Source organism: Schistocerca nitens, chromosome 1 (genome assembly GCF_023898315.1).
Source record: "Schistocerca nitens isolate TAMUIC-IGC-003100 chromosome 1, iqSchNite1.1, whole genome shotgun sequence".
In the NCBI taxonomy this organism is placed as follows: Eukaryota; Metazoa; Arthropoda; class Insecta; order Orthoptera; family Acrididae; genus Schistocerca; species Schistocerca nitens.
This window is the reverse complement of record NC_064614.1, coordinates 522,781,646-522,806,948: the sequence shown is the minus strand read 5'-3', so window position 1 is coordinate 522,806,948 and position 25,303 is coordinate 522,781,646. Positions and strand designations below refer to the sequence as shown.

Genomic DNA, 25,303 nt, shown 5'->3' with positions numbered 1-25,303 from the left:
TATACAACATCATTCCATGTGAGTCTATGAAATGTCAGAATGTGCCATACAGTGTAACTCATGCACATGCTTCAATTTTTTAAACTCAAATTTTGTTCTGTTCTGCAAAAACCCCAGTGTGCCGGCAAACTGACGTACAATAGCACACAACGCCAAGGCTGGTGGTGTGGCATCATGTCACCTGGCTCACCATGGAATAAAGCAAGGCCTACTGTGCACACCATCACCATGCCTGTTGCTGCAGCATATGTTGGCCTCATTGACTCCGTGCTGCAGCCAGCTGAGGACCTGACATGTGTCGCCATCACCTCTGTCTCACCACCTGTCTTGCTGCCACAGCCGACGGCACCTCCTGCCGACAACATACCACCACCCAGCACAGGGACCACAGCCGATATAATATTGCCGCCACCACTGCTGTTGCTGATTACGACATCCCCCTCCCCACTGGATGAGAAATGTCTGGTGATGCGATACAGTGCATGCTCATTTGCCACCCATCTGCTTCAGCAGATGACACTTGCTGGTCACATGCAAAATGTATCAAAGTGGCTGTCATGCACTGCCTCATGGTAGCCTTGTGGTTTTTGTGGAGAGAAGCATGAGACAGAAAGAGCTCCTGACACCTCCCTGCCGAACAGTTGATATAACTTACACAAGTGAGCTGGTGTTTTGTAGTAAGTGTCTTTTGTGCAGTGTGGATCTGAAGACAGGATTTGCCATGTCGTGCAGTGGTGATATCGAGGACATGTACATTTGCAGAGAAGATGATGCCAGTGAGTCTGTATCAGATGCTTCACCTCAACAGTGACTGCAGGATCTGCTGAAGCCTTGCTGAGTGCTAGTGGCACAGCGTTAGAATTTTGTTTATACAGACCAGTTTTAGATTGATATTTTTCATGCCACTCCTGACTGTTTCATGAGATTTGTAAACTACTTCCACATAACAAGATTTTCAGTGACGATTGTATGACAGCGGATAGTGTGCCACATACTGCCTGATTGCTGTAGTCTTTCACATGTGTGCCTGCAAGTTTTCTTTTCCTGTATTTGCTAGGTGTGGAACAGCTGTGTATATTTTCTGATGTTTAAAATTCGTACTTGCCACTTGCTGAAACCTTTAGTTCTGTGAGGCTACTGTGTGCTACAGGAATTATTTCCACTGTGTCCATTTTTATTGCTATGTCATTTTCACTGTGTTAATAATGTCCCATATTAATTTTTATGTAATTGTGTTATGTTCCAATAAAGGAGCTGAAAAATCAAAAGTACTTTCCTGTCCAGTTCAACCTTTATTTTCCATTAACATCCATATATACTAGTGTACATTAGAGCCATGTGTGAAAGGTTAGTGAGTAAAATATTCCTCACACTGACGAAATAAATCTTGGGTGAACAGCCTGGTATGAGCGTGCATAGGACACAATATTTCAGCAATCGACCATGTTGCCATCATCAGGTGCGCTGATGTACTGACCAGCGGTGGACATCATCAATGGCACACTAGACTGCAACAGCCCAGTAAGTCGGCAATCGCTGAGCATTGCCTGTTGGAGCTCCACAGCATGGATTATGACCAAACCAAAGTCCTGACACAGACCTCCAAATACTGGGACTGTGTCATCAAAGAAGCCATAGAGATTAGAGTAAGGGAGCCACAACTAAATCGTGACAGTGGTTACATCCTTAGCAAGGCGTGGCAACATGTGATCACCCAGATTAAGAAGAAAAAGGATATTTCCCAGAGTGTACCAACTCTGGGGGAGGAGGGAAGAATAACGAGAGCAGTGCCGGCAACCCTCCTGAATGAGAAGACCTAAGACGCAGTGCCCAGATGGCGGGAGAATGGATGCTGTACCTGAACTATGCATGGGGCGCGGACTGCACCGACTCATAGGAAGCGCCTGAGGGAGGAGTGGGATTGCCCTATATATACCTGGTGCCGGCCCACTGCAGGTCAGTACATCAGCGCACCTGATGATGGAAACGTGGTTGATTGCCGAAATATTGTGTCCTATGCACCCTCATACCAGGCTGTTCACCCAAGATTTATTTCATCATAAAATACACCTGTAGACATTGAAGAATCACATTCCCCACACTGATATATGTGTATAATTTTGAAGTAATTATGATAAACATAAGTATGATGAGATTGGCACTAGCCATAATTCATTGCTAGCATGCTTTATGAATTAACCAGACTTTCTACTGAGTTACAGAGAGCCTTCATGTGTCTAACAATGTACCTGTTACCACTTGGACCTCGGTGAGCCACTGTTCGAGCAGCAGAGGCAAAGCCTTCTGGCTCTGTCTTATTATCATTTATGATCACCTCTCTAAACTGCTCATTAGAAATATGAACTAACCTTTTGGCCATTTGCCATGTAAAAGGTTTTCTATCACACAGATCCAGAACTGAGCATGATCTTTTAGCCACTGTCAAGAGATCATTGGTGCCAGATCAGATTTCTCTGTGGATCACATGAGCAGTACAAGAACCTGTCAGGCTACATGATGCATTTGTGACATCAACTGAACAGTTGTCACTAAAACTCCCAGCATCCTTTTAAGTAGGGTAGAATATTGTGATGTCATAAAAAATTCTCTGAAATAGTTGAATCATATCTATCTAACAGGAAACAAATGGTATCAGTAGGCAAGTGTCCTGTATTAAGTAATCAGTCTTTATGTGAATGGGAACTAATCACAAGATGTATCCCAAAGGGTTCCATCAAAGGGCTGTTACTATTTATTCTGTTACTATTTATTATGCATAGTGATCACAGATGATACAAACATTGCCAATAGAAAATCAAATGTAGATTTATACAGAGCTGCTAATGTACATTGATAAGTTGTTAACCGAGTCACTGATATTCAACTTTGGAAACAAAAAAAAACCAATTGTGTGCATTTCAAGATTTGAAAGAGTTTCACCCAACATATAAGTACAATATGAAGACATGCAATAGAATGAGATAACAGCATTCTTGAGATTAAAATGTAATAATACATTTAGTTAGAAGGTACATACAAAAGAACTACTTAAACTTCTAAATAAATCAAAGATTATGCTAAATTATTGGGATCATAACTCAATAACAAATTCAGTTGAGAGGGGACTATTACAGACTTCCTAAAGCACTTAAACAAACCTTTATGTTCAATGTGGATGTCGTCAGACTTATGTGATGTAAAAGTGAAACATCTGACATATTTTGCTTATTTTCACTCCATAATATCATATGATATCATATTTTGAGGAGACTCATCAAGTCAAGCAAAACTGTTTGTGAGAAACATATTCAAAGAATGGAGTATAATTTATATTGTTTCTCAGCATATTTCTTCTTTACTAAAATTTGTCATAAGTAATACGTATTTCATTAACACCGAAAAGTCAGTTTACTGAAGCAGTACCAGGACTAAACACAATCCTCGTAAGGGCTTAAGGTCACTCACTTTCATCCAGAAAGTGGTACGTCCTTGAGAAACACATTCTTTTCAATAACTGGCTAGAAACCCTAAACAGTTTAGAGCTATTTCAGTGGCAAACTTCTACTCCACTTATGAATTTCTTAGCAAAACCATTAGCTGTACTTATTATTAACTGTATCACACAATATGATACTACACACATCAAAAAAATTTTGCATCACCACAGTTCCGAGAGTTACGGAACCTGTACAGAAAATTGGAATAGAGATCAACATAAACATCATTTCCGCCCTTTTTATTGCCCAAGAAAACCACACATTCCACGTTGTGAGTTAATGAGCATTTTGGTCTCATTTAAGTACATGGCCGAAAGAGACAGCCTTCCAGGAATTGTGAAACAAACCCTGCCATCCAGGACAGTGTGCTACAAATAGTGCAGATTCGCCATGAGATGGGGAAATTCACAGGCATCTATTGTGCTGAATGAGGCCAGGCTGATCAGGCCTAAGTGCTGTAGCATGCAAGTGAGACAGACGAGAACATACATCTTAGGGAAACCCCGTAGGAGCTGCTTGTGTCCAGGGAGGTGTAGCAGTGTTAAATATGGCAGGCCTAAGATCGGCCATATAGGGAAACACTTATGAAAACTATTTAATTCTGTAGTAATTCAAGGAATGAAGCCACAGTAATTTTAATATACCATCTTTCTTAAATTTTCATGGTGATCCCAATAAAACTTGAATATTTATCATATCTATAATAGTTTAGGATTTACTGTTAAAGTGAAATTATCATGTTTTGTAACAAAGACCTGAATGCTAAAATCTGAGTGCTTTGGTCGATCTTAACAATCAACATTTCATATAATAGCGCATCATTAAAATGACATACCAACTCTATAACTTTATTTGTTTAAAAACTATAGTAAATTTATATTATCAGAATTTTCAGTTAAGCACCAGATCATCATCTCCTCCACACAAAACACACTGAATGATACAGCATGACACCTCATTGAATCATTAGGTAATAGAATATTTGTTGTAATGTTTAGTGCATAATAGTTACTTTTGTTCTTTATTTATTTATCAGAGAGCACATTGGTGCAAGGCTACTGGCTGTGACATTCAAAGTTAAGAAGGAAATTGTATTGGTTTTATGTAAAAGAATTTAACGTTTATTATGTAATGGATATTATTGTTACCTTAGTTAGAATGTGTAAGTGGTCAAGCTGTGATTATTTAAATATGTTAAAATGTAAAATATTGTAGAATAATCTGTAGCCAATCAGATGGACAGCTTCTGGGAAGGGAACTGCACTAGTCAGTTGAGTGACAATGTTCAGCACGCAGGAGATGCAGCCGGAGATGGGCAGAGGGACAGTATGGCTGGAGACACCAAAGTGGACAGTTCTGGTCTAGACACCAAAGGAACAGTTTGGATTGGAACTCGAAAGCAGTCAGTCGGTCTTTAGGTAGCTAGGAAGTGAAATGACTTAGAAAATTTCGCGTGTGTGATATCACGGGACTTAGTCTCTGAGCGGTGAGCAGCCGTGCACCTGGTGTCAACTCTAACTTTTTGTGTAGATTACAAGGTGGAGTATTGGACTTGTATTTTGCGATGAGATTGTAAGTGACTGAACTGTGTCAAATGGATATGCAGTTGAGTGTAACAGTAACTCTAAATACGACCACTTTTACTATTAGTTTTCTTTCTGAATAAACATTATTCTAACCAAATAGCAACTGTGTGGCCTACATCATTTATGGGTCATTAATTTAGCACCTGATATTATTATTACTGTTATTATATGTTGTATTAACTTTTTGATGAAGAGGAACCTCATGTGAGCCCAAACATCTTTGGGATGTTAGCTTGCAATGTTGTACCACCATACAGCGAGACCTTCAGAGGTAGTGGTCCAGATTGCTGTACACACCAGTACCTGTAATACTCAGCAGCACATCCTCTTGCAATGATACATGCCTGTATTCATCGTGGCATACTATCCACAAGTTCATCAAGGCATTGTACAGATTGTCCCACTTCTCGACGGTGGTTCAGTGTAGATCCCTCAGAGTGGTTGGTGTGTCACATCTTCCATAAACAGCCCTTTTTAATATATCCCAGGCATGGTCAATAGGGTTCATGTCTGGAGAACATGCTGGCCACTTTAGTCAAGCGATGTTGTTATCCTGAAGGAAGTCATTCACAAGATGTGCACAATGGGGGAGCAATTTGCCATCCACAAAGACGAATGCCTCACCTATATGCTGCCAAAATGGTTGCACTATTGGTTAGAGAATGGCATTCACATATCATACAGCCATTACAGTGCCTTCCATGACCATCAGCAGCATACATCGGTCCCACATAGCATCACCCCAAAACATCAGGGAACCTCCACCTAGCTGAACATGCTGGACAGTGTGTCTAAGGCATTCAGCCTGACCAGGTTGCCTCCAAACATTTTTCTGGCAATTGTTTGGTTTGAAGACATATGCGATACTCATCGGTGAAGCAAACTTGATGCCAATCCTGAGCGGTCCATTCGGCATGTTGTTCACCCCATCTGTACAGTGCTGCATGGTGTTGTGGTTGCAAAGATGGACCTCGCCATGGACGCCGGGAGTGAAGTTGCATATCATGCAGCCTATTGCGCACAGTTTGAGTCATAACATGATGTCCTGGGGCTGCATGAAAAGCATTATTCAACATGGTGGCATTGCTGTCAGGGTTCCTCCAAGCCACTGTAGGTAGCGGTCAGCTGCTACAGTAGTAGCCCTTAGGTGGCCTGAGTGAGGCAGTGCCTCTGAATCTCCTCCATGTCAGAACAACATCACTTTGATTCACTCTTGAGATGCCTGGACACTTACCTTGTTGAGAGCCCTTCCTGGCACAAAGTAGCAATGTGGACATGATCTAACTGTGGTATTGACCATCTAGGCATAACTATAGACAACACAAGCTGTGTACCTCCTTCTTGGTGGAATGACTGGAACTGATTGGTTGTCGGACCCCATGCGCCTATTAGGCCCTGCTCATGCATGGTTGTTTACATCATTGGGCAGGTTTAGTGATGACTCTGAACCATCAAAGGGACTGTGGTTGTGATGCAATATCCACGGTCAACATCTATCTTCAAGAGTTCTGGGAACCAGGGTGATGCAAAATTTTTGTTGATGTGTGTATGTAATATCTAACTCCAATACAACTTCAATGCAGTAATGCAAATCAGTATAAGTAAGCCTTGAAAATTGATTTTGGTTTTGATAGTGCTTAGCTACAACAGAACTGGTATTATCCAGTGCACTTCAGTATTTATACATTTAAATATTTGTGGTCTGCTTCTTAATTAAGATTTAAAAGAAACATCTGTAAAATATTTGACTTTACATATTGCTGTGGACCACCTCACTTAGAATCTGCGAAAGGAACTTCATCGAATACAGTTACTCTGCAGATATGTATTACATATTTTAGGTTTTAACAGATTTCACAGCCTAGAAAATGTCATCTCTATTGGTCTACAGAACAAATAGTACATACAGTGTAATTCAATATAATCCAAGTGTTTGTGATGAGCATGCTCTCTCAAGGACCACAGTTCTTTGCCATATCTGCTACTGAAAGTTACAAATGAGGCTAACTTTTGCAAGTACAAAAAATAGTAAAGCAATTGAAAGTACTAAATAAGTAAAAAAATGAGCTGCTATTCACATCTAGTAAAGGAAATTAAGCACAAAGCATAAACAAAGTACTAACTCTGCTGCAGTTGTCCTCCCTGTAACTCATGCCTCCTGCTTGAGGACTAGCTAGCATCCTGCATGTGTTTCTATCAGCAACACTGTGAACTTTACCTCCTGAGGATGCAGTGACATGTCCATGTACATTCACACTTAAATACTGTTGAAACTTCTGGGCTGAGAGGCCATGGTCGATGTATAAAATTTCCACCTAATGTTTTGTCTCCATCTGCGGGAGACATCTTCTGAATGTCTCCCGCATCATCCGGCTACTGCAACTGAGGCTCCAGGTACTCTCACATTTATAGAGTGCATAGAGGGCACCACCACTTGTCATGCAATGCCGATGGTATGCCTATCTTTGGAAGGCGTCATCATTCTCAATTAAGAGTAATTGATTGTCCAACTTTAAAACTAAAGTTTTAAAGTTGGACAAAATATGGATGTTGACGTTGTGCCAGCAGATGGAGACGAAACATTAGGTGGAAATTTTATACATTGACCATGGCCTCTTTGTCCGGAAGTTTCAACTGAAGACAACACCAGCCGTGAAAGCCTACATTGTATGCATTCAAGTTGTTAATGCTTTCATGTGGAATGAAGTTGTGTTCAGCCTACTGGTAATGTTGTACTTACACCTGCATTCAGTAGAAGGTAAGTATAAATAGCTCCTAAAACCCTTAAACACATTAGGCTAGTTTTGTTCCATAGTCAGATGTTGTTTATCCTTCAATAGAATATGGTGTAAGATGTCCAGAGTTCATGTTCAGAGCCTTCCTTTCATAAAATTGCCAAAAATATCCATTGTGAACACTCAGCCTTTGATCCCCACTCTCTGCCACCCACCCTCTCCCTTTTACCAGAGCTAACACTTATGAACTTGTTTATTACAACATAATATTCATTTTGAAAGAAGAGTGAGTTGGCTTCATCTCTAAAATTCCAATGATTCTGATCATCATCTAAAAGAGTATTCTACAATAAGATTTTTTGATGTTATTGTTACAACTTTTTGAAAGGAGCAAGCTCTGATGATGAAGGCAAGCAGATTATCATGGACACAGAATAAAAAAAAAATTTTGTTTTACCAAATCTTATTAAAGCAATTGCCATTTTAGAGAATGAAAATGACGAATTTGCATCATTATTATCTTTGTTTTTATACTGGCTCTTCTATGCTTACAATAGGATTTCTAACAATAGCCACTTGTAAATTCACAAACAGAAGAATGACATTCAAGCATTGTGGCAAAATCCTGAGTTTCTATTTCCTTGCCAATTCCTCATCATCAGTTTGTAGAACTGGGAAGTGACAGTGATGTATATCTTTCCTCAAGACTGTTGAACTGCTGGTTTGCTATCATCCTTATTTAATGTACTGTTCTCCCATGACTTAATAATTCAGAGTTATGATTCTGAATTGGCTCTTTGGAACAACTGTGTCCCACATACAAGGAAAAGATAAATTATTCTCCTCTGGAGATTATCCTGAAGATTCTGGAAATACAGGTGTTCTATACTCTTTGGTAGTATGTATAGTCTCAGTCTAAGTTGGTTGCACTGGTTTCCAAATGTTTTTTCCTTGTTGGAAGCATTGTTACAAGAATTCCCCTCTTTGGTCATGGTAAAGTAGTGTAACAACTATCTTGCCTGTAGAGATTAATTTCAACCTTAAAATTCAAATAAGTATCAGTTTCTTTACATTAAGTAGTATAAAATTACATTGTCCCTTTAATAAAGCTTAATTTCTGTTTACTTTCTTATATCATTTGGAAATTATGCTTGGTGTTGCAATATAGGTTACCTAGGACAACTTTGTCTTGGCACAAAGTTGCTCCAGTTTCACTTAAATATACCTACATAATTGTTCTATACAGTATCCTACATGAATGGTGCAAAACACAAATGGAGAAAAATTTAAGAACTGTCTAAGGAAGCATTTCCAAGATAGCTTAAAAAATAGTGACTCTTCAAGGCAAAGAAGATAACATGGTTTCAGGATTTAGAAGTTTTAAGGCAAATGCAGTTCTGAAAAGGCTGTCAGATGTTGAAAGGTCTGTGAAAGTTGAATGTGTCAGTGAATCATTTCTTAAAGCAGCAATTGGTAAGAGAGCAGAGTCTGCACATGTTGTAAGAAGAAAAAGGTAATTAATAAATGTGAGGCCTGGAAAATGAGTCATCCCTGCAGACTTGGAAGTGCAAATGCTTGGATCACCTGCAAATGAGAAGGAGAGAAAAAATTAGTGGTGTATAACCTCTTCTACTGACAAGTCTGACTTCACTGTTGATTATTCTACAAGTGATGAACTGGAATGTGGACAGGAGGACAGTAACACTTATAAAAACCCTGCTTAAAAAGATAATGTATCATGGAACAAAAACCTGAAAGAAAATAACTATATTGTAGTCAGTTATAATGTGCCAAGAAAGTTAGGGCGTCATGCCTGGAGGAAACTATGAAGTTTTGGAAGAAGCCAGCTGAAAGGAAACAAGATGTAATTACCTATAATTTTTCGGACATAAAAATAAGGAAAAATGAGCCCAGTGCAATTAGGAGAGGATATTACTCTGTTTTGGAACTGGGTCACTAAATTCTTTTCTAATCTCATAATGATACTTCCCCTGCTTGTGTTACACTCCCATCTATAATATTTTCACTCAGTAAAATATTTAGTAAAGTATCAGTACTTAACTTTAACTGCCTTTTCTCTGCCTTACTTTACTTTACAGAACCTGCATTAACATTATTTCTTCATAAATCATGAGCAATATTGGCCATCTGATCAAAAACTTTTTTCCCAAAAATTAAAAATTAAAGTTTTCTTATAGTGCATCAACATTAGTCCGTTTAGGAAAAGAAGTTTTTTTCCCATACAAGAATGATTAGTTATGCATTCTGTGTCAAAATGTACATGTAAAATCACCACTTTTTTCCCAAAATGTTTTTGCACTTTAGGAACAAAAATGGAGGACAAATCTTGAAAAACTAGAAAATGTGGGCCCAAGCTTGCTCATTTTACAGCATCTCAGAGTAATTGTTTTAATAAATAATTAAACTCTATAAACTGAATATCAGGCAAGTGATGTAAAAATTTTCTTACCTAATCGTTTGTTAAATGTTCTTGTCTGGAAGAAGAAACCATCAGGACGACCATCAAAAGCATCTGTAGAGAGAACAGTAGAAGCTGCTTCCTTTCCGCAGATAACTGCAATGAGATTATTTCCAAGTCTAAGACCAATGATTGGTCCATAAGAAAGTGCCAAATCATCCCATACAAGGTGAAGATAACCTAGGCGGTGTCTTAATTTCTGAAGCTGCAAATAATTTCCAACGAGTGGCAACCATTTTGGCCCTATAAAGTGTACGAAATGGACTCCATAAATGTAAGAATACTAGAACAAAAGTCACAGAAATTTATGAACTAGATTCAGAATATAGAAAATTCTGTACTTCTTGACTGCAAGATCAAGAGTAGTTAATAGCAATCATTTCATATACGAGTGTAGCACAAAAATTGGCCATTGGCCTGTGCATCCAGAGTTAAATATCTGTGCATTACTGTCATGAATGAAATACAAGTCAGTTTTTCTATTTACACTGGAAACACATGGAATAAGAAATATTACTACAAAATTTTTATAGTTTATTTCAGTTAATGCTCACAAAATTATTTGGTGGCTATAACAGTTTCAACTGTACAGTCATGATCAACAGCCATACACAAATAAGAAACATTGTACAAAACATATTGACTAATATTACATTTACAAACAAAAAATTATCTAACTACACTGTATAATTTAAATGTGATACCATAAATGTTGCTCATTCTGTGGCTGCATCGAAACATGCCGGGAGTCAACATTTCATTGAGGCTCCTAAAACAGGACTGGATGGAGCTAGCGAGTGTAAATCCTTATATAGGCAGAACTGGCTGTAAAACTATCACAATTAATTCTTCAGTCATGTTCATAAGAGAAAGTGTTCTTTATTTTTAGAAGCATTACTCTATATCCTCTAATGTGACTAGCTCCATGTAAAATGCCTGATAGTTCAAATGTAGGCTCTAGTCATTTTTTATGCTGTAAAATGAACATGATCGGCATTCTGAACATTTTGAGGAAGTAACGCATCTTCCTTCTGTTCCAAAACCTTACCTTCCATTCTCCTCAAAGTAATCTCATTTAGGTCCTATGAACCACTATGTCTCCTCAAACTAGTTACACCCACATCAACATCCAAACTGTGCAAACCCCTGAGAAGTGTGGCAGAGGATACTTCATGCTGTATCAATTATTATGTTTTCCTCCCATTCCATGCATGTGTGGAGTGCAGGAGGAATGACTGCTTTTAAGCCACTGTGTGCATATTGAAATGCTCTAATGTAGTTTTTGTCATCCCTGTGGAAGTTATACATAGTGGATTGTAGCATAGTTCTAAGTTCCTCACTTAATACTGGTTCTTTAAATTTCATAGGGAAGGTTTTGTCAGACACTTGATATCTGTTGTTAAGAGTTGAGAGTTGGCCAGTTCAGCTGAATCAGCATTTCCATGATGCTCTCCCATGGGAGAGAAAAACCTGTCACAATTTGTACTGCCCTTCTTTGTATACATACAATATCCCCTGTTGGTCTTATTTGATTATACACGTGGGTAATGGTCTATGTTGGATCACCTTAGTGTCATGTAGACAGTCTAGTTCATAGACTGCATTTTGTCAGTACCTTACCAATGAAACTAAGTCACCTTCCTGCTTTACCTATAGTTGAGCCTATGTACAAATTAATTTGCAATGTGAATGTAAAATGTCTCATTCCACATCATTATGATCTATCAAGCAAAGTTATCCTTGGAACATGTGACTAACTAACAAACAATGTGATCAAATTGCTTCATAGGGTGCACAGTCTCAAAGAGAGTGCAGCTTGTATTGCTGATAGCTGATTAAACTGATCAGCTTGCAACTTATGTAGTAGTGTCTGGAGTGGTATCAGAAACTCCTCATAGAAGTTGTGTGAAGAAACCCTGTATTTCTGAAGTGAAACTGGTAAGAACCACTTTTCAGCTTTCTTAAAGTAATTCTGTTACTGTGTTGCAAAAGTTATTCACAGAATACATGAGCAATAGCCTTCAGTTCTTGACTGCATTTTGAGAGGTTGTCTTTCAGTCTACTATAATGCATCCACATGTTTTGCAAATTTGCCATGTGCTGCCATCTCCTGACTTTGGGTAGAATCATTGTTACTGTATGAAAGAATATGCATGTTACATCCCCAAAGAGTGAGTGCTTACTCTTTAGGGTGCAACTGCAAATTTATACCATTTTGCATGTGTTGTGGAGTCTGAAGGATAGGTTTTGTTTCAGACTGACTTCAAATTAAGTACAAAAATTGGACAGGAAGTTCATCTTTACTGAAGCGCTGCTCAATGAGGCCAGAAAATGAATAAAAAATGGAGTAAGCAAATGAAAGATTGCCGCCGCTCTTGGTACATAGGAATTTACTTTAAGCAAAAGACTGGTTGCAATGAGTAGGGAACATAGTTTATGTATTCCCTTATTAAGCATCCAATATACAAATGCATAGGCTACATTCAAAATATTCTGATTACAGATAGTGTTTTCTTTTAGGGCACTGTACCAACAACACTAGGATGTTTTAAAAAATTTCTTATATGAATTAGAAAAAGAATTGGCAACCTATGTCAGTGATCTTTATGCTATGTTCTTTGGTCTCAGCAGGCTGCAGCTCATGCAATTAGCGTTTGGGCGCACAGAGGCTAACAAGTTGGATCCCCACTTCAGTAACGATGCAAAGGCAGCTGGATAGCACTGGATTCAAGATTTCTACAAAAGCCACCATCTTACACTTTGGACTCCATAGAAATGCAATATAGGGAGGAGTACTGGTTTCAGTAAACCTCAAACTGAGAGATTTCTAAAAAAATTTGAAGCAGGGAGCAGAAGAGGAAAAGTTTCTTGCTCATCACATCTGTAACATGGATTTGACAGGAATACTTTCTGTTCTAACAAGATCCAAAACATCATAACTCCAAAAGGAAAACATTTGGTTGTGTAGGTTCTGTCAGCAAAAAGAGGGCAAACCATCACAGTTGCCTGTGCAATGAACCCTATCAGTTTCTTCATACCACCAGCCATAATCTTTCCATGAAAGAGGATGGAGCCTACGTTCTTCAAAGATGCACCCAAAGGAACTCTCCCCATGATCTCAGACAGTGGTTTCATAAACTCTGGTTTCTTCATTGACTACCTAAAGCACTTCAATGGCTATGCCAACCCAACTAAAGATGGTCCATTCTTCTTGATACTTAAGAATCGCAAGTCGCATTGCAGTCTTCAAGCTGTTCTCTATTGTCAAGATTATCATAACTTTGTTATCCACGCCACCACACACCAGTCCTAAACTTCAGCCCCTAGATAATTGTTTCTTTGGACCACTGAAAACTGCTTATGCATCTGAAGCTGATAAATGGGTGCATGACAAGCCAGGGACTGCAATTATGTTAAGTGACATCTGCCCGGTATTTCTTAATGCCTATGAATGAGTTATCACTCTTCAGAAGACAAAGCATTCCTTCCACGCAACAAGTAAACACCCATTTAACCCCAATGTGCTTTCAGATAAGGTACTCCTTCCATCAAACATAAGTGATTGACCCCAGGAAGATCTAAACCAGAATTCTCGATGAACAGAACAACTTCCACCTAAAGTGGTAGATCTGAACAGCACCTCCAACAGTGACCCAGGTAGAAATTCTCCATTTGTGGGAAGTGAGAACACAGCAGAAACGTCAGTGTCTCCAGCAGAAATCTTGCCTGTACTGGAAGCCAAGCAAACAAGTAAGAGAAAACAAGCCAGATGATCAGAGGTCATGACATCCATACAAAAATACATACCGTCTTATGGACCTAATACTGGGGAGACATTCAGCTACATAAGAAACATTGCTTCTGAGGATATATCCTGTTCCAGACAGAATAGACCTACTGCACGTGAAGAGACAGCAGACAGGTCAGCTATTTTCTGTCCAGTATGTGACAAGAAATAAGAGAAGCCAATTCCAGAAGAGTGGATCCAGTGCATTAAGTTGAGAGATGATGGCATGAACAATGCTCTTCATTTGAGACTGGTATTGCATTTCTTTGTGACATTTGCTAAATGCATAGTCTTTGGGCTTGTTTGCGTGCTCTTAAGCACAGCTGAACGTAAGTGAGTGCATTTCTCATTTTTTGTATTTTTAAAAGCTCAATAAAAGTATTACTACTCTACTGCTGTTGTCTTTTGAACATGTATATATTGTGTTAATAAATATAAACTTAAAATGTTTTTGTTTCCTATTGATAATAACTCAGATTTTTGAAACTTATAATTCTCCTATCCCTGTTAATTTTTTCACCCAGGTATTCAAATGAATTGACTGATTTCATTTGTGACTCTTGGATATTGTAGTCATATGACACTACATTTTTTTGTATTCTGAAGTGCACAATTTTATATTTTTATTCATTGAAAGCAAGCTGCTAATATTTGCACCACTTTGAAGTCTTGTCAAGATCTGACTGAATATTTGTGCAGATGGTACTTCATTAAATAAGTCTGTCATTGTTATTAATATTGATTGCCAGATCGATAATATACAATGTGAATAGCAACAATTGTAATATACTTCCCTGCATCAGCTAATGTCTCTCCATCCAAGATAACATGCTGTATCCTTGTTATACTTAGTGACATGCTCCACACCCATGAGAATCATCTCATTTTTGGGTCTATGGAAAAAAAAATTGAATCTAATCTGATACAGTTTTGTTTGATACATTATATGATAGTACATTTGTTAATATGTTTTGGTGGTGTGGCACTGAGTCAAATATTTTTTGGATATCAAGAAATACTACATCAACCTGACCGCCTTGATCATGGCTATCAGAAAATCATGTGAGAAAAGTGTGAACTGCATTTTATATTGAACTTGGGACCTGTACCTATTGTGGGCAAGTGCTCTTGTATTGCATTGTATTGTATATTTATTGGTCCTGTGAATCATACACTGTACAGGGGTACATAATGATATAGGACAAGTCAAATAATTTGCAATAAAGTTCGCAGAAAAACTGTTGTATGGTTTTCAGTATGTAACAATATAACTCTAACATATGGGAATAACATTTCACAAATACACAAATAAATTTTACTCGCACACAGTTCATACTTTTGGCCATGATTATACAGACACACACATATATGTAATAGACCACATATAATACACAGATAAATCTACATGTACACATTTCTTATTTTGGCCTTAATTGTATAAACTATTTAAATTTTTCACATATTTACATTGTTGATAAAAATTCATCAACACTATAGTAGCAATTCTGTAGCAAGTAGTCACTCATCGCAGTTTTGAATTTATGCATGCCAGTTATTGCCTTAATTATTTTAGGTAGTTTGTTATACAGTTTTTTTTTCCTGCTTGCAATGGTCCTTTTTGTTTTAGTGTTGTATGTGAAAAGTGCATATGTAAATCTTGATTACTCCTTGTGTTGTATGAATGGATATTTTGGTTTTTTGGAGCAATCTTGCTATTTTCATCTACGATTTTCCTTATAAACATTATTGTTTATAGGATATATAGGCATGGTAATGGAAGAATATGAAGCTTTTTAAATGAGGGTTTGCATGAAGATCAAGGTGCTGAGCCTTCCATGGCTCTTATAATTCTCTACCAATGGAGCTATCCAAGCATGACTCATGACCCATCCTCACAGCTCTACTTCCACAAGTACCTTGTGTCCTACCTTCCAAACTTCACAAAAGCTATCCTACGAAACTTGAAGAACTAGCACTCCTGGAAGAAAGTAGGCTGCAGAGACATGGCTTTGCCACAGCCTTTGGGATGTTTCCAGAATGAGATTTTCACTCTGCAGTGGAGTGTGCGCTGATATGAAACTTCCTGGCAGATTAAAACTGTGTTCCAGACCGAGACTCCAACTCGGGACCTTTGCCTTTCGTGGGCAAATGCTCTAGTCCAGCACACAGTTTTAATCTGCCAGGGAGTTTCATATCAGCATACACTCTGCTGCAGAGTGAAAATCCCATTCTGCATTTTGTACTGCCGATTTTTTCAGAATCCGAGCTGTTCACATAGAGGACATCACATTGTCTGAGATACTTCATTATGTTTTAGTTCAGAATATGTTCTAAGATTCTACAATGGATGGACATCAATTCAATAGGATAGCAGTTTTGTGGATCACTTCTGTTTCCCATCTTGTAGATGAATGTGAGCTTTGCTTTCTTCCAGCTACAGGTCACAGTTTTTTTTTTTTTTTTTTTTCCAAAGAATCAACAGTAAGGGGTGATTATAATTAAAGTCCCAATTTCAAAACCATGTAAAAAAAGAACCACTGCTCCTAATGAGATCAAACTTGAAAGAAATATTATCGAAGAAGAAGGAAATATTATGGAAAAAAATAAATAAATGAAAATTTTCCCACTAGATGGCACTGTAAGTGCTTCTAAGTCTGCAATAATGTAATTTAACACTAGGACATAAATAGAATTTGACATGAAATTATTCATAGGAAATGATATTGTAAAACAGGAAAACTGGATAAAATTCTTGGGAATCACAATCCATGTCAACCTCAAATGGAACATGCATATAGATTTCTTAGCCTCAAAGCTGTTGAAGAATGTATTTGCCATAAACACGATTAGCAAATATTTTAAGGATATGTGTGTACTAAAAACTGATTATCACACACTATTCTCATCAAATTTAAACTATGCTGTAGAAATTTGGGGTGCAACAACTCAAGCCACCCTAAGCACATTATAAACACTACAGGAAAAAGTTATCAGAATTATTTGTGGTGCCAAACTAGGGAAACATATCAGAACCTGTTCTCACAATTAGTTATGCATACCATTACAGGTGTATAAATATTGGAAGTTATGTTGCTTGTGAAAACAGTAAATCCAAATTCCAGCTGTGAGCTGCACCAGTATGATACAAGACAAAAATTTAGATACTGTGTAAATAGCCACAGAACAGCTTTATGTGAAAAAAAATGCACTTCATGCTGGGATGACTGGGTGTCGTGTGATGTCCTTAGGTTAGTTAGGTTTAAGTAGTTCTAAGTTCTAGGGGACTGATGACCATAGATGTTAAGTCCCATAGTGCTCAGAGCCATGCTGGGATGAAGCTAGCCAATGCCCTACTGAAAAGTTTCACAGCCTTTCCTACTAACAAAGACAGCTAAAAAAAATTCTAACTAAAAACCCTTTTTATTCCCTAGATGAGTACTTTATCTTGTGTGTCAAGCACATAGTTTTAAATAACTCACAACTGATGCAATGTTTTGATAACAACAAAATGTAAAATTTATTAACACAAACTAATCTTTAGTTTGAAACTTATTGACATATTCAGAAGAATAATCAGTATGATGTCCTGAAACTGTATTATTTCTGAGGATTGTATTTGATTATTTGATGTTGAATAAATACTATTATTATTATTTCTTTCCTTTCTCAGATGTTATGTCTGGTTAAAAATGGAAAGTGACACGGACCTTGATCAAGCGTGACTTCCTTTTAACTGTATGGTACATGTTACATTGCATTTAGGAACTTTCGGGTAATTGAACATGTATCAATAATTACAGATTTCTGTAGTTGTATATATATGTTTGGATGTAGCTGTATTGCGTTGATGTACTGGTGGATATTGTGTGGTATGACTCATGTAGTTGATAGTATAATTGGTATAATGTCAACTTTATCCTGATGCCACATGTCCTTGACTTCCTCAGCCAGTTGGATGTATTTTTCAATTTTTTCACCTGTTTTTTTCTGTATATTTGTTGTATTCGGTATGAATATTTCGATTAGTTGTGTTAATTTCTTCTTTTTATTGGTGAGTATGATGTCAGGTTTGTTATGTGGTGTTGTTTTGTCTGTTATAATGGTTCTGTTCCAGTATAATTTGTATTCATCATTCTCCAGTACATTTTGTGGTGCATACTTGTATGTCAGAACGTGTTGTTTTATTAGTTTATGTTGTATGGCAAGTTGTTGATGTATTATTTTTGCTACATTGTCATGTCTTCTGGTGTAGTCTGTATTTGCCAGTATTGTACATCCACTTTTGATGTGATCTACTGTTTCTATTTGTTGTTTGCAAAGTCTGCATTTATCTGTTGTGGTATTGGGATCTTTAATAATATGCTTGCTGTAATATCTGGTGTTTATTGTTTGATCCAGTATTGCAATCATGAATCCTTCCGTCTCACTGTATATATACATTAAGTACGTGTTAGATATGTGTTACGCGTCGAGCAGCACGTGACCTTGATTGGGACTTAGAATTTTTCGCTGCCTCTGCTACAGCGTCCTATATATTTACTTGGCTCATGTTGCAGAAGTATATATTGCCTTTTCTTAGCCATGTGTTGGATGCATCTTGATCAATGTGTGGCTGTGTTAGTTGATACAGGTGCTTGCCATGTAGAGTTTCCTTTTTCCAATTTACTTTCTTTGTATCTGTTGATGTTATGTGATCTAAAGGGTTGTAGAAGTGGTTATGAAATTGCAATGGTGTAGCCGATGTATTTATATGAGTGATTGCTTTGTGTATTTTGCTAGTTTATGCTCGTTCTATAAAGAATTTTCTTAAATTGTCTATTTGTCCATAATGTAGGTTTTTTATGTCAATAAATCCCCTTCCTCCTTCCTTTCTGCTTAATGTGAATCTTTCTGTTGCTGAATGCATGTGATGTATTCTATATTTGTGGCATTGTGATCATGTAAGTGTATTGAGTGCTTCTAGTTCTGTGTTACTCCATTTCATTACTCCAAATGAATAGGTCAATATTGGTATAGCATATGTATTTATAGCTTTTGTCTTGTTTCTTGCTGTCAATTCTGTTTTCAGTATTTTTGTTAGTCTTTGTCTATATTTTTCTTTTAGTTCTTCTTTAATATTTGTATTATCTACTCCTATTTTTTGCCTGTATCCTAGATATTTATAGGCATCTATTTTTTCCGTCGCTTCTATGCAGTCGCTGTGGTTATCCAATAAGTAATCTTCTTGTTTAGTGTGTTTTCCCTTGACTATGCTATTTTTCTTACATTTGTCTGTTCCGAAAGCCATATTTATATCATTGCTGAATACTTCTGTTATCTTTAGTAATTGGTTGAGTTGTTGATTTGTTGCTGCCAGTAGTTTTAGATCATCCATGTATAGCAAATGTATGATTTTGTGTTGGTATGTTCCAGTAATATTATATCCATAATTTGTATTATTTAGCATGTTGGATAGTGGGTTCAGAGCAAGGCAGAACCAGAAAGGACTTAATGAGTCTCCTTGGTATATTCCATGCTTAATCAGTATTGGCTGTGATGTGATATTATTTGAATTTGTTTGGATATTAAGTGTGGTTTTCCAATTTTTCATTACTATGTTTAGGGACTGTATCAATTTAGGATCTACTTTGTATATTTCCAATATTTGTAGTAACCATGAGCGGGGTACACTATCAAAAGCTTTTTGGTAATCAATGTATGCATAGTGTAGCGACCTTTGTTTAGTTTTAGCTTGATATGTCACCTCTGCATCTATTATCAGTTGCTCTTTACACCCTCATGCTCCTTTGCAGCAGTCTTGTTGTTCTTCATTTATAATTTTGTTCTGTGTTGTACGTGTCATTAGTTTCTGTGTAATGACTGAAGTTAATATTTTGTATATTGTTGGTAGGCATGTTATGGGGCGATATTTTGCGGGGTTTGCTGTGTCTGCTTGATCTTTAGGTTTCAGATATGTTATTCCTTGTGCAAGTGTATCAGGGACTGTGTATGGGTCTGTAATGTAACTGTTAAATAATTTAGTTAGCTGAGAATGTGTTGAGGTGAACTTCTTTAGCCAGAAATTTGCTATTTTATCTTTTCCAGGGGCTTTCCAATTGTGCATAGAATTAATTGCTCGAGTGACTTCATGTTGCAAAATTATCACTTCAGGCATTTGTGGTATCATCTTGTATGTGTCTGTTTCTGCTTGTATCCGCCATGCATGTCTGTTATGTTGCACCGAGTTTGACCATATGTTGCTCCAGAAGTGTTCCATGTCTGTTATGTTTGGTGGATTGTCTATTTTAATGTGTGTGTTATCTATTGTCTGATAACATTTCTTTTGGTTTGTGTTGAATGTTTGGTTTTGTTTCCTTCTATTTTCACTTTTTTTGTATCTTATAAGTCGTTCGGCCAATGCTTGTAATTTCTGCTTCTTTTCATCTAATTGCTCTATCGCTCCTTGTTGTGAGATTTTACCTAACCTTTTTCGTTTTTTGTCTGATATTTCATTTTTTATAAATTGTGTCAGCTGTCCGATGTCTTTTCTCAGTTTTTCTATTCTGATCTGTAGCCTGTGTTGCCATGCTGGTTTTGTGGGTTTCTTCTGTGTGTTGGTTGGTTCTGGTCTCTGCCTAGTGTCTATATTTAGTGTAGTGAGTGCTCCTATACAAACCAGTAGTTGTAACTCTTCCATAGTTGTATTTTCATTTATTTTGTTGTGTATGATTGTGTTGATAGTTGTTGTTGTTGCTTCGGCTTGTGGGTTATTTGGGGGACTATGCAAAAATGGTCTAATGTCTGTATTTCTGTCTTTGTATTCTACACTCCTGGAAATGGAAAAAAGAACACATTGACACCGGTGTGTCAGACCCACCATACTTGCTCCGGACACTGCGAGAGGGCTGTACAAGCAATGATCACACGCACGGCACAGCGGACACACCAGGAACCGCGGTGTTGGCCGTCGAATGGCGCTAGCTGCGCAGCATTTGTGCACCGCCGCCGTCAGTGTCAGCCAGTTTGCCGTGGCATACGGAGCTCCATCGCAGTCTTTAACACTGGTAGCATGCCGCGACAGCGTGGACGTGAACCGTATGTGCAGTTGACGGACTTTGAGCGAGGGCGTATAGTGGGCATGCGGGAGGCCGGGTGGACGTACCGCCGAATTGCTCAACACGTGGAGTGTGAGGTCTCCACAGTACATCGATGTTGTCGCCAGTGGTCGGCGGAAGGTGCACGTGCCCGTCGACCTGGGACCGGACCGCAGCGACGCACGGATGCACGCCAAGACCGTAGGATCCTACGCAGTGCCGTAGGGGACCGCACCGCCACTTCCCAGCAAATTAGGGACACTGTTGCTCCTGGGGTATCGGCGAGGACCATTCGCAACCGTCTCCATGAAGCTGGGCTACGGTCCCGCACACCGTTAGGCCATCTTCCGCTCACGCCCCAACATCGTGCAGCCCGCCTCCAGTGGTGTCGCGACAGGCGTGAATGGAGGGACGAATGGAGATGTGTCGTCTTCAGCGATGAGAGTCGCTTCTGCCTTGGTGCCAATGATGGTCGTATGCGTGTTTGGCGCCGTGCAGGTGAGCGCCACAATCAGGACTGCATACGACCGAGGCACACAGGGCCAACACCCGACATCATGGTGTGTGGAGCGATCTCCTACACTGGCCGTACACCACTGGTGATCGTCGAGGGGACACTGAATAGTGCACGGTACATCCAAACCATCATCGAACCCATCGTTCTACCATTCCTAGACCGGCAAGGGAACGTGCTGTTCCAACAGGACAATGCACGTCCGCATGTATCCCGTGCCACCCAACGTGCTCTAGAAGGTGTAAGTCAACTACCCTGGCCAGCAAGATCTCCGGATCTGTCCCCCATTGAGCATGTTTCGGACTGGATGAAGCGTCGTCTCACGCGGTCTGCACGTCCAGCACGAACGCTGGTCCAACTGAGGTGCCAGGTGGAAATGGCATGGCAAGCCGTTCCACAGGACTACATCCAGCATCTCTACGATCGTCTCCATGGGAGAATAGCAGCCTGCATTGCTGTGAAAGGTGGATATACACTGTACTAGTGCCGACATTGTGCATGCTCTGTTGCCTGTGTCTATGTGCCTGTGGTTCTGTCAGTGTGATCATGTGGTGTATCTGACCCCAGGAATGTGTCAATAAAGTTTCCCCTTCCTGGGACAATGAATTCACGGTGTTCTTATTTCAATTTCCAGGAGTGTATATATGTCAGCTGAAATTTTTCTTCTATATCTAAGATGTGTGTCACTTTGTGTTTTATTTGTGCTTGTTCTGGTGGCTGTCTTAAGATTTCGTTTTCCTCTGATTGTTTAATTGATGCGTGTTGTTCTTTGTTTGTTTGCTCTGGGATGTTTGAGTCCATTACCGTATTTTCTTCTTCTTCTGATTGCACATTATTCTGTTCCAGTATTTGTTGTACTTGTTGTTTGATGTTTTCTAATTCTGACTGGGGTATCCTGCTATTTTTGATTATTACACGGATCTGATCAGCTAGTCGCTTTTCTGTTAAAAATTTTAATTCTGGGTATCTGGTAATAAATGTTGTGTATACTTGTGATCTGTATCCAGTTGTGTTGATTCCTAAGTTTGTTGCTTGGTAATAACAGAACCCGAGGTGTCAGTTAACTTCATCTGACCATCTCATCCTCTGTCTGTGGTTGCAGAAAGCATATCCTGCAAAACACCTCTATTTGGATTTAAATCATTTTCTATGTGTCGTTACCATTGTGGACGGGCATAGGGTTCAAGCGTCATCCCCGACCATGACAGCGCTTCTCCAAGGCTTCATTAGTTCTGTCTGAACCAACTAATCACACAAAAAGGGGGGTTAGCCCTATTAGTGGTTTGTTCTTTTCGTCGCCTTTTACGACTGGCGGAACATACCTGAGGCCAATTCTTTTCCCAGGCCTCCATGGGATTTATTATTATTATTATTATCATTAATATTATGTTCAGTATTCTATCCACTATTTTCTGCCATAAGTTGAAATCAAGAAACAGCACGTCCCACAACAGACTGGAGTATCTTGTAGGTCATTTTCTGAATGTGCTGCACACTCAGAGCCTTCAGTTCAGCTTTTGTTATTTTTTTCCCATAGTATTTCTCCATTCTCTGATTTAATCAGAGTACTGAACACAGCATCTTTCAGTTAACCACCCAGGCAGAAGTGATACGGATTAAGACTAGGTGATGTGGATGGTCAGGCATAGGGAAATGGTGGCTGACAATTTAAGTATTTCCAAAATGTCTCAACAGCTGCTTCACTGGCTGTAAAATGAGCAGAAGAGCCCCATCTTGCATGAAACTGATCCTGCCCATACATCCATGCTGTTGAAGGGCTGGAATGACATTGGTGCACGGAAGACTCTTGTATAATTTCCCCCATCTTTGGGGGAAAATATGGCCCTAGGATAAATGATGCCATCGCACTATCACCCTTGCAAAATGAAGTGATACCAGTCGAAATCCAAGTGGATTTTCCATTGACCATGTTTAGCAATTATGTGTGCTGAATTGTCCTTGGAATTAGAAATGGGATTTATCTCTCCACAGAATGTTTCATGGCCATTCATTGTTCACTTCCACATGAGTAAGAAATTCTGTATCAAATGTTTTTGTTACTGGCAGGTCAGCATGAATCAATTCCTGAACATTGGTCATTTTGTATGGGTAGTAATGCAATATGTTTCATAGAATTCTATGCACTGTACTCACAGGCATATTCAATGTTCAGGCAATTCCACATACACTGCATGTTTGCACACCACCACTCAACCCCTCCTGCAATGCTGTGACCACATCTTCTACTGACAACAGATCGATTGTTTTCCTTCCTCTGTCACACTGCACTTCAAAACTACCCGTCTTTTCAAAATTTGTAATCATTTTCCCCAGACCCATGGCAGACATTGGACCAGTGTCTGTTTTCATACCCTAGATTGTCCAGAACTTCTGCAGAGCTACTGACACACAGTCACCATTCTTGTAAAAGAGCTTTAGCAGCAGTGTGTGATGCTGCATTGAGACAGTCACACCAAGCATCTCAGAAGCAAACTGACAAACAGCTATGTAACCCATGTCTTTTATTTTGCTTAGAGTACCATCTAGTAGTAAAATTTTTGTTATTTTTTCCGATAGTGTTTCCCCCTTCTCTGATAATATTCTACTTAAATTTGATGTCATTCTGAGGAGATGTTTATTTTTTACAGCATTTCAAAACTGGAACTTTAACTGTAATCACACCATACATTATAATTAAAAGAGGGAAACTCAGCCACAAATTCTGTGTATAATCTGATATAGATAAAACCAGGTCCTGGATTCTTGATCAATTTTGACAATTTTATCTGCTCCCCAATGCCACTTATACTACTACTTGTCTTGCACTCATATCTGCAGTGGCATGAGTATCCAATTAAGGCAATATTCCTGGATCCTCCTTTGAAAAGAAAAACTTGCAATTCATATGTCATTCATTTGTGCCTGGGCACTAACTTTGGTACCACTGATAGCCTTGTCATATGATCAAGCTTTCAATAAGATTCTGGTACAGTAGTTGTTGAAGGCTTCACCCATCATCCCACTGAGAGCTGCATATTTCATTCAGGATCTCTGTACCTATAGCCCTGTCCTTTTTGTTACACTGGTTTCTTTTGCAGTTCCTTTACAGAAACTATGTATTGTGGACAGTCACCCTCATCACAAACTGTTTGGGGATTGAGGGTAGAAAACTTTTCCTACATCTGAAGTTTTAAAAGTAAGGACTAGACTTATTTTCTACTAAATTAGCTGTTTTTTTCTAAACTTTAGCCACAGTTCCTCTACATGACCTTGCCCAGAGCTAAAAATTCAAGGGTCTTCCCTGAGACATAGTGTGACTACCTTGCTATCGAGTTTGCTGAACTTTCAATTTGAAATTGTTTTAGTTGCCCTTTGTACTATTGACATCCTCAAAAATGTCAGGTTTATTTGATGCCATTAGATCTAATAAATTACATCACAAACGAGCTTCCAAACCATATGTTTTAAGTAGTTTTCAGAGAAGACGTTTCATAATATTTTGCATGACATCTTGTCACCCCTATCACTTATCCTAACGAATTGTACACCACTTTTATTTCCTATTAACTTTTCTTTTTGTTACACACTTAAATTTACTCCAGAAATTTCTCTATTATCAGTTTTGAGATTTT

The 25,303-nt window shown here is 38.6% G+C and overlaps 1 protein-coding gene across 1 annotated transcript in view; it reads right to left on the bottom strand.

The window, feature by feature from the left end:
* Positions 1 to 25,303, bottom strand: part of LOC126236278 (methyl farnesoate epoxidase-like) — a 141,142-nt gene that overhangs the window by 94,281 nt on the left and 21,558 nt on the right. The window contains exon 2 of the mRNA XM_049945443.1: positions 10,289 to 10,540. Within this exon, the coding sequence (XP_049801400.1) occupies positions 10,289 to 10,540 (252 nt within the window). The remainder of the gene's footprint in view (positions 1 to 10,288; positions 10,541 to 25,303) is intronic.